We start from the raw sequence: 14,098 nt of genomic DNA on the forward strand, positions 1-14,098 counted from the left end.
CTAGTTTAGGGGCTGCTGTCCCTCCCCAATCTTCCATTCCAAGTTTGGGGCAAACCCTGTCCCTTGGTGGCAGCCCCTCTCTCAGTGCTGGAGCCCCGAGAGAACCACAGGATACGGGCGCGGAGCAGGCGGCCACACGGAGACTGCTGCAGCGCTGTGTGGAGGTCCTGCCGAAATCAGCCTCCATTTCCCACGTTTGACGCAGAACGAGCTGTCTGTGCCCCACGGACAGGCCCTGCGCCTCCCGGAGGGAAGCCCCTGCAGCAGGGCTCCTGCCCCCAGCTCGGCCCCGTGGTCCCAGCTGCCCAAGGGCTGTTGGGGACCCTGAGACCGCATCCAGGAAACACAGGGTCACCAGGTGTGCGCAGTGTCCACCGTGTGTGGGGGGAACTGGTGCAGACCTGACTTCCTGGGTGAGCCGCAACAGCCCAGACGGAGAGAAAGAGGGACGGTACAGTGCAGACCCGCAGCCTCAGTGATCCGGTCTGGAAACTGGGGTGGAGGGGACCAAGGGACTTCCCGGCCACAGTGCTCTTGGCTGCGAATCCAGCTTCTGACCTGGAGTGGGAGGGACCACCCCCCACCCCCTGGATCTTTAGTCAAGAAAAATAGGAAAAAACCACTAAAAATGAATCCACTTAAAAAGGGGGACAAATTTTTGGTAAATAATGTGGAAAAAATAAGAGTGTTGGCACTTGATCTTACAAAACTGAAACGTATTCAGTTTATTTTGTCAAATGTTGAACAAATTTAGATTATGGTGGTGCCTCTACGTTAGCACGAAGGGAAGCAGTAGCTGCCGGAGGCAGGGGAGCATTAAACCTTCCAGGGAAGCTGCCTGAGTGGGCGACCCTCGAGCCCATGGTGGTGGGAGCGTTGGGGTGGGCAGCAGGGTGATGCAGACACTTGGTGAGAGCACCCAAGCCTTCTCGGAGTCCCGAGCTGTCCTCGAGGCACCTCTGTGGCCCGTGGCCTCTCTTGCGTGGACCAGCTGCTGCAGAGCAGGGGGCCCCTCCTGGTTGGGGACCGCGGCACCTGCAGCAGGGCTCTCGCTGGTTTGTGGAGGGCTCTCCAGGGTGTACAGGTTCGCCCTGCGTTGGGGGAGCTCCGGGAGGTGCCAGCCTGAGAGGGAGGCTGGCCGGGAGGGACGCTGACCTGGTGGCTCAACACAGGGCCCTTGGGGAGACAACCCAGGTGGGACCCGCTTAGTTGTTTCTTGTTAGGAGAGCCTTGTCTCCATGGCTAGCCTTGAAACTCTGAGGGCTCAAACAAGGAATCTTAGGTGACCAGGCCCTCCTTGCCTCAGTCCCACATCTTCGTGGCCCCCGAATCACCATAGTAGCCCTGGCCCTGGGACGCCTGCCAGCCCTGGAGGGGCGGGGGAGCAGCTCTGCAGCCCCGTTCCCACCCGTACTGAGGCCTCTCTCTCCCCTCACCCTCCAGCCTGTGGCTGCTCAGACCTCGTCTGCTACACTGATTACTTCCACACGGTCACCTGCATCCTGGAGACATGGACCCTCCACCCCAGCATGCTCACCCTCACCTGGTAAGTGGTGGGCCTCCCTGGCCCTAAGGGTGCTACTCAGGGGAGCATGGTCCTGGGGCGGGACCATGGGACACCAAAGGCTGAGCTGGTCCTGGGGCGGGACCATGGGACAAACTACCAGCAGGTAGTTTGGCAATAAAAATAATAGCTGCCACTTTCCGGGGCTCACTCAGCAACTTCAGCGACAGCATTTCGTTTCAGCCCCAGAAAGACTGTGAGGTGGGGGTGGCTGTGCTTGTCTGACAGAGGACTGCACAGGGCTCATGGGGCTTGCCCAGAGCATGAACTGGAGGGACAGGGGCAGCTCTGGCCAGCTCCAAGGGCCACACTCTGTTTCCAACCACACAGTGGTTGTCTCCAGTCCTCACAATTTTGACTCTCATTTTGTAAGTGAGGACAATGAAGTTCAGAGAGGTTATGCAACTTGCCTGAGGCCACACAGCCAGTGAACAGTGTACCTGGGATGCAAACACAGGCCGCCTGACTCCAAAACCCACGGGCCCCTATGCATCCATATTGTTAGAGAATCATGCATGACACTCATCATGCAAGGGTAGGGCAGACTTTATTTAAGTCATGCTTGGTATGGTGACCCTGCCTGGGCTTCTGCCGTGTAAGAGAGAGGTTCCGCTCAACTCTGAATGCAACAAGGAAGAGTTGGGATTTACAGCTGAGGAGCAGGAAGGGGTCAGTGGATGGCAAACGGCTGGGAGGAATGGTCAGGGGTCAGGGGCGTCTGGCTGTCCCAACCTGACAGGACTCCTGCTGACGGCAACACAGGGGGTCGGACGTCACCCAGGGATGGCGGAGCGTGAGGACCCCGATTTGATGTTAAGGGTGGGGAGTCCGGCTAAACTGAGGTAGCAGGAGTCTTGCTAAAAGTAGCAAATGCAGAGACAGACGCAGAAAGCCAAAAGCCAGGGCCAGGGGAGGAGAGAGTCCAGAGGCACCTGAGTCGGGTTTGGTCAAGGACAGACTCTGTCAACAGGCCGCTCAGGGTAAAGACCAGCCGGCTTCTATTCTGTCGCCATCCATCCATCCATCCATCCACCTGTTCATTTATCCAGAACACATTTATTGAGCTCCTGCTTGACACTTGCAAGCACCAGTGACTCGGCGGAGCCCAAACCGGTGAGGTCCTAGGTGTCCTGGGCTGACCCGCTGTAGTGGGAATGACCGGCGAGACAGATGATAAACACAAGCAGCCAGCGGGATGCTTTCTGATGACAGAGAGCGCTGTACGGAACAGGAAGCTGGACCACAGGGTAGAGAGCAAGTGACGTGGGGGAGGGCCTCTGGGGTCAGGGCAGGCGTACCTGGATAAGAAGGAGGCAGCCAGGGAGCTGGGGAAAGGGCATTCCAGGCAGCGGGCGCTGTGTGTGCAATGCCCTGAAGCGGGGAGAGCTAGCAAGTTGGAAGAATAGTGAGGAGGTTGGTGTGACCAGAGGGGAGTGAACCAATGTTGGGGAAAATGACAAGTGAAGGAGGCGAGAGATTGGCAGGGGTCAGATTATATTGTGCGGGTGGAGTTTTATGGGTGTGGCAGGGAGGTTTTAAAGCCCCTTCCCCCCGCCCCCCCCCCCCCAGCCCGCTTGGCTGCTGCGCATGTGAAATAGATTGCAGGGAGGGTGGGCATGCAACACCCCCAGACAGCCATTTCAGTGGTCCAGGCTGCAGGTTTGGAGAGCACTGATTTGAGAGAAATTTCAATCCCAGCACGTTTAATAGAGACCTGAGCCCACGCATCCATGCTGGCCCTGGACGGTGGTCGTGTTCACAGCCTGATGTGTAGGCAGGGACGTGAGTGGCTGGTGAACTTCTAGGCATACTCCAAAGCCATTGTTTCTGCCTAGTGGAGTTAAAGAGCCAGAGCATTTCCCCAACCCCATATTAGCAACCTCCCTGGGAGTCCGCCCAGAGCAGGGACTGGGGTCCGTTTTGCTCTTAGCTTGGTACTTAGCACAGGTGTTCACTGGGCGTTCAGTGGATTTTGGATGAAAGGAGAGTGGGAAGGAGACCTGAAATGTGTAGCGCCCTTGCTCCAGGGCAGGGACAGAGTCAGGCCCAGTTGAGGCCAGAAGGGCTCAAACTTCCGAGCTGAGAGCCACGGCTCTGATGCGCCGGCGAGCCCCTGGTCTCCTGGAGGCGTGCAGGCTGAGCCTGGACCGGGTCCACTGGGGCACTTTCAGGGGAGCATGTCCCTTCCCGAGGGGGGGTGGCTGCACGGGGTGCCCTCCAGCCCCACTTCAAGCCCCTCCTTCCCAAGATCCCAGGTGCCTGCCCTGGCCAGGCGCACTGAGCCAACCAGCCTCCAGCTGTAACTGGCTGTTCTGTCCTTGAAGGCAAGACTCGAATGGAGAGTTGGTGGATGAGGTCACCTCTTGCAGCCTCCGCCAGTCCACCTACAATGCCACACATGCAAAATACACGTGCCACATGGATGTGTTCCGCTTCATGGCCGACGACATGTTCAGCGTCAACATGACAGACCTGTCTGGGAACCACTCCCAGGAGTGTGGCAGCTTTGTCCTGGCCGATAGCAGTGAGTACTCCCTGGAGGAGGGCCCAGGTGGGGGTTGGGCCTCTTCTCCCTGGGCCAGGCCTCTCCCTGCACCCCCCACAGTGACCTGTCCTATGCCCAGCCTGACCTCTCATTAGGTTTCTGCCCTTCAGATGCCCTCTGCTCATGGAGGTGTGATGGGAGACCCTGGGGCGTGCACCTGAACTGCAGAGGGCGGCAGAGGTGTGGAAGGGCCGGGCTCGGACCCTGCAGTCTGGTGTGGCCCTGCCCACCGGTGACCTGGCAACGCAGTGGGAGCCCTTCTCACTCAGACCCTTGGGGGCTCTGCCTCACTATGAGGCAAGTGGGGGACACTGAGTCCCAAGAAACAACCTCCCCAAGGTTCTTCCCGTTCACTGGCTCCAGTGAGGCCTGAATTTCCCCTCCCAGCCAGAGGGAGGGAGGAGGCCAAGGTGCAGAAAGGAACAGTTGTCTTTGTGGATCCAGAATGAGGGCGGGGCAGGGAAGGGCCCCAGAGGCAGCTTTTAGTGTGTGTGTGCCCAAGCTGGGAGTCCGGGTAGAGGGTGAGAGGCTCGTTCCCGGAGGCATGCAAACACCAACTGCAAAGAGAATCCTGCCTTTGGGAAGGCCCCATCCCTGAGGTGTGGGAGTTTTTGTCCCTAGACCCCCAGGGGCTGAGGTGTTTATCATCCACACTCTGGTGGTCCAGGTCACACCACTCTGCTGAGTGGATGTCACACCACAGAGGGTGTGGACAAAACTTCACACACACCCAGATTTTCACACCTATACACACTCATAAACACTCCCTCAAAGGCACAGATGTTTCACCAACCCCTGACCTAGATGGCACGAACACAGATGCCTACACTCTCTCTCATACGTTGTGCGCACACGTGCACATGCATACACACATGCACACTCACCCCACCAGTTAGCTCCAGGTGCGGTGAGTTTACCATGCAGGGGTGCCTTCCTACCTCTCCGAGAGGGCTAGGCTGGCAGCAGCTGCCGGTCGCCGCCCCTGGAGAGGAGAGCCCCAGGCATTTCTGGCCCCCTCCCTCCTGCCCTCCCGCCAGGGTCGGAGGCCCAGCCTGTGCTCGGACCTGTCGGGAGCGGCAGTCTATGCCCTGCGCACCCCTCCCCTGCCCTTCCTCCTCCTGGGCCCTGGGCTCCGCCAACAGCTCCGAGTTCCTCCCTGAACTGGCTCTCACCAGCCAGCCGGGGGCCCATAAGGAAGCTGACACCCAGGCCTCCACCGGCCTGGGGAAGAGAGGGGGTTCAGGAACTGCTCCAATCCGGCAGCACCGTCATTGACACAGCAGTGGCAATAAGGCACTCACCCACCATGGCCTCGTGAAGGTGCACCTTCTTTGCACCTCAGGCTGTGGGGCAGAGTTGTAAGCAACTTCAGAGCTCCTTTTGAACACTGAATTGAACAAATATTTCTGGAGGGCCTACTGTGTGCTGAGCTCTGTCCGAGGAGGTGAAGGCACAGCACTGAGCCCGGAGAAGGAAACCTGTGCCCCAAGGAGCTAAGACCCCGGAGCAGGCAGCTGGAGAACAGGGTCACGGAGGGCTTCAGGTGGTGGGAGCGGCTCAGAGAAGGCGCCAGGGCCTGTCGCTTCCCTGCACTGGAACATGACACTTGTCGCTCCACTCCCCGGACACTCCCTCCTTCTGCAGAACAGTTCAGTGTGTGAGTTTTCGGCCTGTGTGACAGAAACCGATTCCCTCTCACAAGAGAGGAAGTGGAGGCACATGCCATGTTGTGTCCTCCTCACGCTTGGAACCAAATTGGGAAGGAGAGGAACTGGAAGCCCGGCTTTGCCCTCTGCCTGAGGGGCACCCGGGAGGCTGCGGGGTGGTGGTCCGGGTCTCTGCCCTCGCACCTGCCCGAAGGTGTCTGCGAGATGAGCGGGGTCGCACTCAGGGTCCTCCTCGGTGTGTCAGACCGCTCCGGGCACAGCAGCCCTGTGGGCGCTCAGTAGCGGCTGCTCTCATCATAGTGTGATAAATAGTGTCATTAACTACAGAGGCCCGGGGTGGTGTGGCCCAGTGGGTTCAGCGTCGTCCTGCAGACTGAAAGGTCACCAGTTCAAGTCCCAGTCAGGGCACATGCCTGGGCTGTGGGCCGGGCCCCTGGTTGGGGGCACGCAGGAGGCAACCAATCACTGTTTCTCTCCTTCTCTTTCTCCCTCCTTTAACCTGTCTCTCAAAATAAATTTTAAAAAATTAAGAAAAAATAAAGCAGAAACAGAGGAACAGTAGATCTGGCCAACAGGGAGCTTAGAAGCTTTGGGATTAGTAGCGGACTCTAACAGCTGAGAGATTTCCCTCAGTCACCTGGTTGTCCAGGGTTTTTCTTCCTGGTTCCTGGGTCCACATCCCACCCGGCCGCTGCGGGATGGCCAGAGTCCCGCGTCCCCCTTAGCCTGGGAGGGCCTCTTACGGGTCAGTCCTCACAGCTGCTTCCCCGTGTCTATTGCCCGCCCGCCTCTGTTTGCAGCCCCGGTCTGGTCTGAGCTTCTCACTTTTCAGGTGAAGGGATGGAAGCCCAGGGATGGGAGGTGCTTCGCCCAGCGTCAGGGGGGTCACAGTCCTGCTCGCATAAAGGGTGGGCCACCAAGTCCTTCTCGGCAGCTGCAAAATCACACCCCATGTTTTCTTTCTGGCTTTTTTTCTTTAAGTCAAACCATCTCCTCCTTTCAATGTGACCGTGACTGTGACCTTCCTGGGACATTATAACGTCTCCTGGAGCTCCAATTACGATTCGTACCCGCTCGTGGGCAAACTTCAGTATGAGCTGCAGTACAGGCGGCAGGGAGACCCCTGGAGCCTGGTGAGTGCAGAGAACTGGGGTGGGTGGTGGGCAGCACGGAGCCCCGGGTGGGGGAGGGGAGCACCTGAGAGACGGCACTTGTCAGCCACAGTCAGGCACGGAAACCAGGGCCACGCCGAGGAGGGGCACCCCCACACTCTTTCACTCTGTGCTGCCTTGTCTTTGCTCAGTCCTGGGACAGGAAGCCCCTTAAGACCGTGTTCTCCTCGTTCTCCCTGTTCTGGTGTGCCGAAGGGGAAGGACTGGCACTTCCTCTGGGTTCACCTCGATTCTAGGGACAGTAGAAGAGGTTTTGGGAATGGGGCCATTTGGAACCTCCCTGTGTTAGAAGGACCATGGTTTCAGGCCTGAGGCTTCCAGGGGAGTCCTTTGTTGCTGTCAGAGAGGTCCAGAGCGGCCCACTGTTTAGAAGAGTTCTAGAATGACCCACCCTTTAGAATGTCCCCAGAGGTATCCATGGCTAGGGTGCCCACAGTGGGAGGCTTTCAAATGCCCTGGGAACACCCGCTGCTGAAGAATTCTCAAAGTGTCCGCTGTCGGGAATGCTGCCAGCTAGACATCACCAGGAGTGGCCGTCGCTGCTCCCAGGACACCCCAGTCGCAGCAGGGTGGGTCCCCTCCCGGGGGTCAGAGAGAAACGGCACAAAGCTTTGCGTCGCAGGCAGGGCCGAGAGCACCCGTGGCTCTGTGTGGCCCACACTGCAGGGGCCAGAACTCGGGCTGGGGCCTGGCTCTTGTGCGGGGAGTGGAGGCCCTGAAGGAGGGATTCTGCCTTCCCATGGAGGATGGGACGGCGGTTCTGCTGGAGGCAGAGCCCGGCCCCGGTGGCCCTGACCTGGTGCGTCTTTGCCCTGTGCTGGCAGAGTCCAGGGAGAAAGCTGATCTCAGTGGATTCAAGAAGTGTCTCCCTCCTTCCCCTGGAGTTCCACAAAGACTCCACCTACGAGCTGCAGGTGCGAGCAGGGCCCCAGCCCAGCTCCTACTTCCAGGGCACCTGGAGTGAGTGGAGTGACCCGGTCACCTTTCACACCCAGCCAGAAGGTATGTGTGAAGCTGGGTGGACACCCGCTCTTTGTCCCAAACCTTGCCCTGAGCCCTGAGACTTCTGGCATGGCTGGAAGGTGTCCAGTCAGCTGAGTACCCCCACTTGTTGCCACTTGACACGTCCAGGCCCCTGCTGGCCAGGCCCTGCATGGGGCACCAGGTGCTCCTCCTGGTGGGGTGTGCCCACTCCTAATAGCTTGGTGAGGAGAGGGTCATCACCCCCACTTTGCAGATGAGAAAACAGGCCCATCGAGATAAAGCCACTTGCCTGGGGTGAGGGTGGAAGGTGGATTCGAACCCTTGTCGGTCTTACTCCGAGGCACCAGTAGCGTTCCCACCTTCTCCCGCTCCACCGCAGGCGCATGGCCCACCACACGCGCCCCACACGGCCTCTGGCAGAGGTGGATTCACTCCACCCGGTGTCTGCTTCTTCCCCAGAGATGAAAGGAGGCTTGCACCCTGGCCTGCAGTACGTCTTCCTGGTCTTCACTATCCCTGTCCTTGTCTACTTAGGTCTGAAGATCCGCCTGCCTTGCAGGTGAGGCCCGGGGCTCAGGGAAGTGGGGCAGGGGTCAACCGGGGCCTCGGCCTCTCTACGGGGCCACAGCTCATCCAGGGCTGGGGACACAGCTGCCACCATGACAGTGAGGGTGGCAGTGGTGGCGGCAGCGACCAGCTGCGTTTCCTGTGTGCCGGGCACCGTGCCGGGCACTCACTTGACCCTCACCGCAGCCTGTGAGCTCGGTGCACGGCAGTCGCCTGCGCTGGACAATCGGGAACCAAGGCACAGAGTCATGAAGGAATTCACCCCAAATTGCATGGCCATGAAACAAAAGAGCCAGGCTTCGAACCCTGTGCTCTTGGCCGGGGTTCAAGCCTTGGCTGTGACTGTGTTTAAGCTTTCAGCCCTGAGGGGCTCGAGGGACCTCCAGGTGGGGTGAAGGGTGACAGCCCACCTCTATCTCTGCTTTTCATCTGTGTATATGTTGGTTTCCTCTGAACACGGTCATTGAGAGAAAGGGTGCTGCTGATTAAAAGTTAACCATAAGCTCCCTGGGCCCCTGCACGTGCTGCCAGCTGTGGTTGGATGCCGCCGCTGTGCACTGAGCCCAGGTCAAGCGGCCCATCCTGTCCACCTCCAGCTGGAGACAGAGGCAGAGAGGCTTGGGGGCACCACTGCTATCAGGAGCACCCTTGGCGCGGGGCGTGGGGCACGGGGCACGCTCCCTGGCTCTGGGCCCGCCCTGATCCTGGAGGGGAAGGTGAGGTTCAGCCAGCCACGTTCGCCCCGTACTCAACAGGCAGCCAGACCCTGGGAGACACGTGGCCCTCAGTTCACAAATGTGGACGGTGAGGCCCGGGGCAGGCAGGGAGTGCGGGGCATGGTGGAAAGGAGGCACCTGGTGTGCCTTTGGGGACACTCGTTCTCCTGCAGGACAAAGTTGGGGGGCAGCTGAGCGGGAGGCCAGGCAGCCCTCTGGGACATGTGAGGGGCTCACCTTATCTCTACCCTCCCAGGCTGTGGAAGGTGTGGGTGCAGGTGCCCAGCCCAGAGTCATTCTTCCAGCACCTGTATGTGGGCCACAGCGGAAACTTCAAGGTGAGAACCTCCCACCCCGTATCCAGCCCCGTGAAGCCCCTTACCCTCTCTAGGAGCCCACCCTCCCCCCAGCCCCAGCCTGAGGGCCCAGCCAGGCCAGGAGCCAGACCTTGGTTTTGGCACCTGCAAAGTGCAGAAGTAGTGGGGAGGGGGCAGAATTAAACAGCCTCTCCTAGCCCGAGGAACTGGAAGGGGCTGGGGTGGGGCCTCGGGCCACAGATTGGCTTCCTGGTCCTTAGATGCCCCTGCTATGGGGGTGGAGAGGACCAGGTTCTGGGAAGTGTATGGACCCGCCTGCAAAATACACCCCCCCACCCCCCGCCCCAAGCTTCAACCACAGCAACACCACCGGCACCCAGGGGTTCTTTGAGCCCATTTACGGCTCAACACCCACCCAGCGGTGGCGGGAGGGGCCCTCCCACAGACAGGATGTGGTGAGGGCGGGAGGGGCAGCCCGGCTGCTCCAGGCGAGCCGGAGGTCAGGAAATGCGGACTAGCGCATCCATTGAGCGTCTGCTGTCTGCCAGGCGCAGGTCAGGGAAGTGGCTTCGGTGGGCCGGGGAGGAGCGTGGGCTTCAGCCCACGTGGGACGGACCCTCTCCTCTTCTCTCGGCTCCGCCCAAGAAGCTCAGACATCACAAGCGTTTTGCGCCCATTGCAGCAGTGTTCACACAGCGCTCGCAGCGTCCTGGGCACTCTGCTGGGAGCCTCCAGACACTGACTCACTTAATCCTCACGGCAGCCCTGTGGAGTGGGTGCTATTCGCAGGCCCCCCTTTCAGATGAGGAAACTGAGGCACAGAGAGAGTACGTGGCTCAAGGCCGCACTGCTGAGAAGTGACTTCCAGTCAGTGGTGGTGGCCACATCAGGGTTCTTAGGTGAGCTTTTCAAGGGTGATCGGCTCAGATCTGGGAGATGGCCGTTCTCAGGGATCCCCTCTGCTGATTGGATGGAGACCCTGTATCAAGAAGGGATGCTCAGCGCTGAGGGGCTGCTGCCTCAGTCCGTCCCGACCCCACAGCCCTTACCTACCTTGCACACAGAGACCATTCCCAGCACCTGTTGCTGACACACTCTGCTCACTCATTTGCTACTAAACATTTACCAGCCACTTACTGTGTGCCGGGTCCTGTGTGAGCCTCTGGGGCTGGAGCTGTGGCCAGAAGAACCAGGGCTTCTGTCCTGGCTGAGTGTCCACTGTGGGCGGACACAAACAAGAGAATGCTGGGTTTTGAGAAGCGTCTGAAGGAAATAAAACAGAGGACAGGTGGGGGGCTCTGTCACTCAGACCCCAGACTCCCCTGCCCCCTTGTCACTACCTGGGGAGCTTTGGCCCCTGCCCGCACACAGGCCTCAGGCCAGCGAGCCGCCCACTGTCTGAGTTTGCAGCCCACCTGGCCCCCGACCCATCTGTGACTCTCCTCCCTGTTCTCTCTCACAGAAGTGGGTGGGCACACCCTTCACTGCCTCGAGCCTGCGGCTGGGCCCCTGGAGCCCAGAGGTGCTCTCGACCCTGGAGATGCACAGTTGGTGCCCGCCGCTCAGTGCGGCCCCGGGGCTGGTGACCACGGTGCTGCCAGAGCCTGTGGATCTGCTGGAGGCCGACAGGGGGCCCGAGCCGGACTGCTGGGACCCCAGCCCCTGCACCGCAGACAGCTTGGGCAGCTCAGCATACAGCCAGGAGGGAGACCGGCCGTACGGCCTGGTCTCCATCGACACAGTGATCGTGGTGGATGCACAGAAGCCGTGCACCTGTCCCTGTGCCTGTGAAGAAGACAGCTATCCGGCCTTGAACCTGGATGCAGGCCTGGAGCCTGGCCTGGACGCCGAGGACCCGCTCTTGCGCACCAAGGCCACGGTCCTGTCTTGTGGCTGTGTGGCAGCTGGTGGCCCTGCCAGGCTTGGGGGCCACCTGGGCAGCCTCTTCGACAAACTAAAGCTGCCCTTTGAAAATGAGGCCGGTTGGGTGCCCGGGCCACCTTGGGGTGGCGGGCTGTCCAGAGGGGTGTCCGACAGCGAGGAAGGCTCGCCCCCTGCTGTCCTGGACATGGACACCTTTGACAGCGGCTTTGCGGGCTCGGACTGCGGCAGCCCTGTGGACTGTGACTTTGCCGGCCCCAGGGACGAGGGGCCCCCGAGGAGCTACGTCCGACAGTGGGTGGTCATGGCCCCTCCGCCTGCAGGAGCCGGGCCCCAGGCCAGCTAGACAGGCGGCCGGCTGTTCAGAACTGGCCGTGCCACTGGGCCGTGAAGACGCGGTCACCGGGGCTGTGGTGTGCAGGGGCCTGCAGCCTCTGGCCTCCTCGACAGGGACCTGAGCCCTGAGTGTGTTATGTGCACGTGTGGCTCAGGAGCACACTGGTGTGCCTGCGTGGGCGAACAGCATGAGCGCCTGTGTGCAGTGCACACGGTGACAGCCTCCCTCCCCGCCAGGCACACGGGCTGGCCCCTGGGTCACACTCCAAGAGTCTGGGCCGGTGCTGCCCACAGGGCCTGCCGGGCCCGCACACTGCCTGTCTTCCTGGTCACGTGTCTCCAGGAGCCAAGAGAAGTCCATGCTGCTCCTCACCACCTTTCAGGGGGTGGGGAGGTTTGGGGCAACGGAATGGGACGTGCCCCTGGGTCTGAGTCCTGGCTGTGTCGCCTCAGACGAGCCCCCCTCCCCTCCCCCCCTTTGGGCTGGGATTTCCTGTCCGACCTTGTGAACAGCTCGACTGAGCTCAGGGGGAAATCAGTGAAGTTGCCCACCTACTGTGCAGCCCAGAGCAGACCCTCAATAAACGTCAGCTTCCTGCCTTCTGCGGTGGGCGAGGCTTGTGCTGGGGGAGGGCGGGGGTGAGGGAGCAGCCGCAGCCCCGGCTGGCGGGCCGTCCCCACCCTGGCGAGGGCACTTGGGTGTTTCCGGGCTGAGACTCCTTCAGCCTCCTCTCTCAAGACAGCCTCCCACCCGTCAACATCTTTTTCTGGCTCCTTCTGCCCATTTTTAAATTTCCCTTATGAACCCAAGAAGTATTTATTGATCACTGTATGTGCTGGGCTTTGGGTAGAGAGAGGTTGCTTGGGTACAGGCTGGGGACCACAAGGCCCCCGTGTCCCCATCAGCTCTTCGGGTGGGGTCGGGGCAGACGGGGATTGGCCACAATGACAGACACGGTGCTCCTGCTCCCCCGACATCTTATTTGCTCACCTTGGGGAAATAGGGGGAGTCAAGTTCTTACTGATGATTTGTCAGAATCTGTTGAAATGTGAATTAAAAAGCCAAGAAAAGCCCTGGCTGGTGTGGCTCAGTTGGTTGGAGCGTCATCACGTACCTGAAGGGCTGAGGGTTCGAATCCCAGTCAGGGCACATGCCTAGGTTGCCAGTTCGATCCCCTGTCTGGGGTGTGTACCCGCCCCCCCGCTCCCCGTCCAGGCATGCAGGGGAGGTAACCGGTCGATGCTTCTCTCTCTGGCATTGACGTTTCTCTCCCTTCCTCTCTCTCTAAAAGCAATGAAAAAAAATGTCCTTTGGGTGAGGATCAAAGTGAATAAATAAAGGAAGCCAAGAAAATAGTTCTTAGTGATGTTTTGAAGGCACCTTACTAAACATCAGTTTTGCACAGGAGGTAGATATAAATGCTACATATAGCACACAACTCACTTAAAAAAAAGAAGAAAGAAAGAAAATAGACTGTTTCCCCCCTAAAGTATTGACCTTTAGAGGCGGCTTTTCGTGACCAGCAAGCTAGGCGAAGGTGGCGGGTGTCTGATTCAGAAGCCAGTTGCCAGGGCGCCGAGGGGAATCCCCAGCCGGCACCCTGCCCAGAGGCCAGGCTGCAGGCGACGCTCGAAGGAGACAGCCCTGGCTTGCCTCTCCTTTTCTTCGAGTCTGAGCTACAAGTTCGAAAGCTTAAAGCTGAAAGCTTCTCTGTGACTCATCTGTAAAACTAGGTGGTTGGGAAAAGTCACTGAGAGAATACAGAGCCCTTGGTGTGGAAAGTTCTAGAACACTGACGGTTTTACTAGCAGGACAGTTATATTGAGTTAGGCTGTATGCAGCTCAGGTGCCAGCACAAATGTACAACCGTAGCTCCTGCAGGTGTGAACAGCCCTCACCACCCTGCCATCACCTTGGAGACACTTCAGCCAAGGTGTGCTGTGGTTTCCACACCCTGGTGGGGGCAAGAATTTCCAGGAGCCACCTGGGCCTCAAGCCCCCTAAGGGCAGCAACTCAGCTCTCCACACACGGAACTGTATGCTGGGGGAGGGGAGGGGAGGGGGGCCCCTGGGAGATTGACCGATGCCAGGCCCGGGGTTCACGGAGGCTCTGACCCGGGCTAGACACAGCTCTTGACTGGCTTCGTCTTTGAAGCCACAAAGGACTTCAAAGGGCCCTTTGAAGGGCCCTGCTCACAAACATGGGTGCAAAAGCCAGACAAGAGCTGGCTCACCTGGGAGGAGGGATTTGCAGGAGGCGGGCAGGCGGATGAAGGTCAGGCCAGTGGGTACACTGGAGGGTGGGTGGATGGATAAGCGAAAGGAACAACTTTGTTCCGTTTGCTGCC

At 59.6% G+C, this 14,098-nt stretch overlaps 1 protein-coding gene across 1 annotated transcript in view; it reads left to right on the top strand.

The window, feature by feature from the left end:
* The window catches only part of IL21R (interleukin 21 receptor), a 37,731-nt gene extending 24,908 nt beyond the window's left edge, over positions 1-12,823 (top strand). Inside the window, exons 3-9 of the mRNA XM_028524235.2 lie at positions 1,444-1,546; positions 3,889-4,088; positions 6,758-6,909; positions 7,773-7,950; positions 8,392-8,491; positions 9,472-9,553; positions 10,995-12,823. Of these exons, the coding sequence (XP_028380036.1) occupies positions 1,444-1,546; positions 3,889-4,088; positions 6,758-6,909; positions 7,773-7,950; positions 8,392-8,491; positions 9,472-9,553; positions 10,995-11,759 (1,580 nt within the window). The 3' untranslated portion in view covers positions 11,760-12,823. The remainder of the gene's footprint in view (positions 1-1,443; positions 1,547-3,888; positions 4,089-6,757; positions 6,910-7,772; positions 7,951-8,391; positions 8,492-9,471; positions 9,554-10,994) is intronic.
* The last annotated feature ends 1,275 nt before the right edge of the window (positions 12,824-14,098 follow it).

The sequence above is a fragment of the Phyllostomus discolor genome, chromosome 3 (genome assembly GCF_004126475.2).
Source record: "Phyllostomus discolor isolate MPI-MPIP mPhyDis1 chromosome 3, mPhyDis1.pri.v3, whole genome shotgun sequence".
In the NCBI taxonomy this organism is placed as follows: domain Eukaryota; kingdom Metazoa; phylum Chordata; class Mammalia; order Chiroptera; family Phyllostomidae; genus Phyllostomus; species Phyllostomus discolor.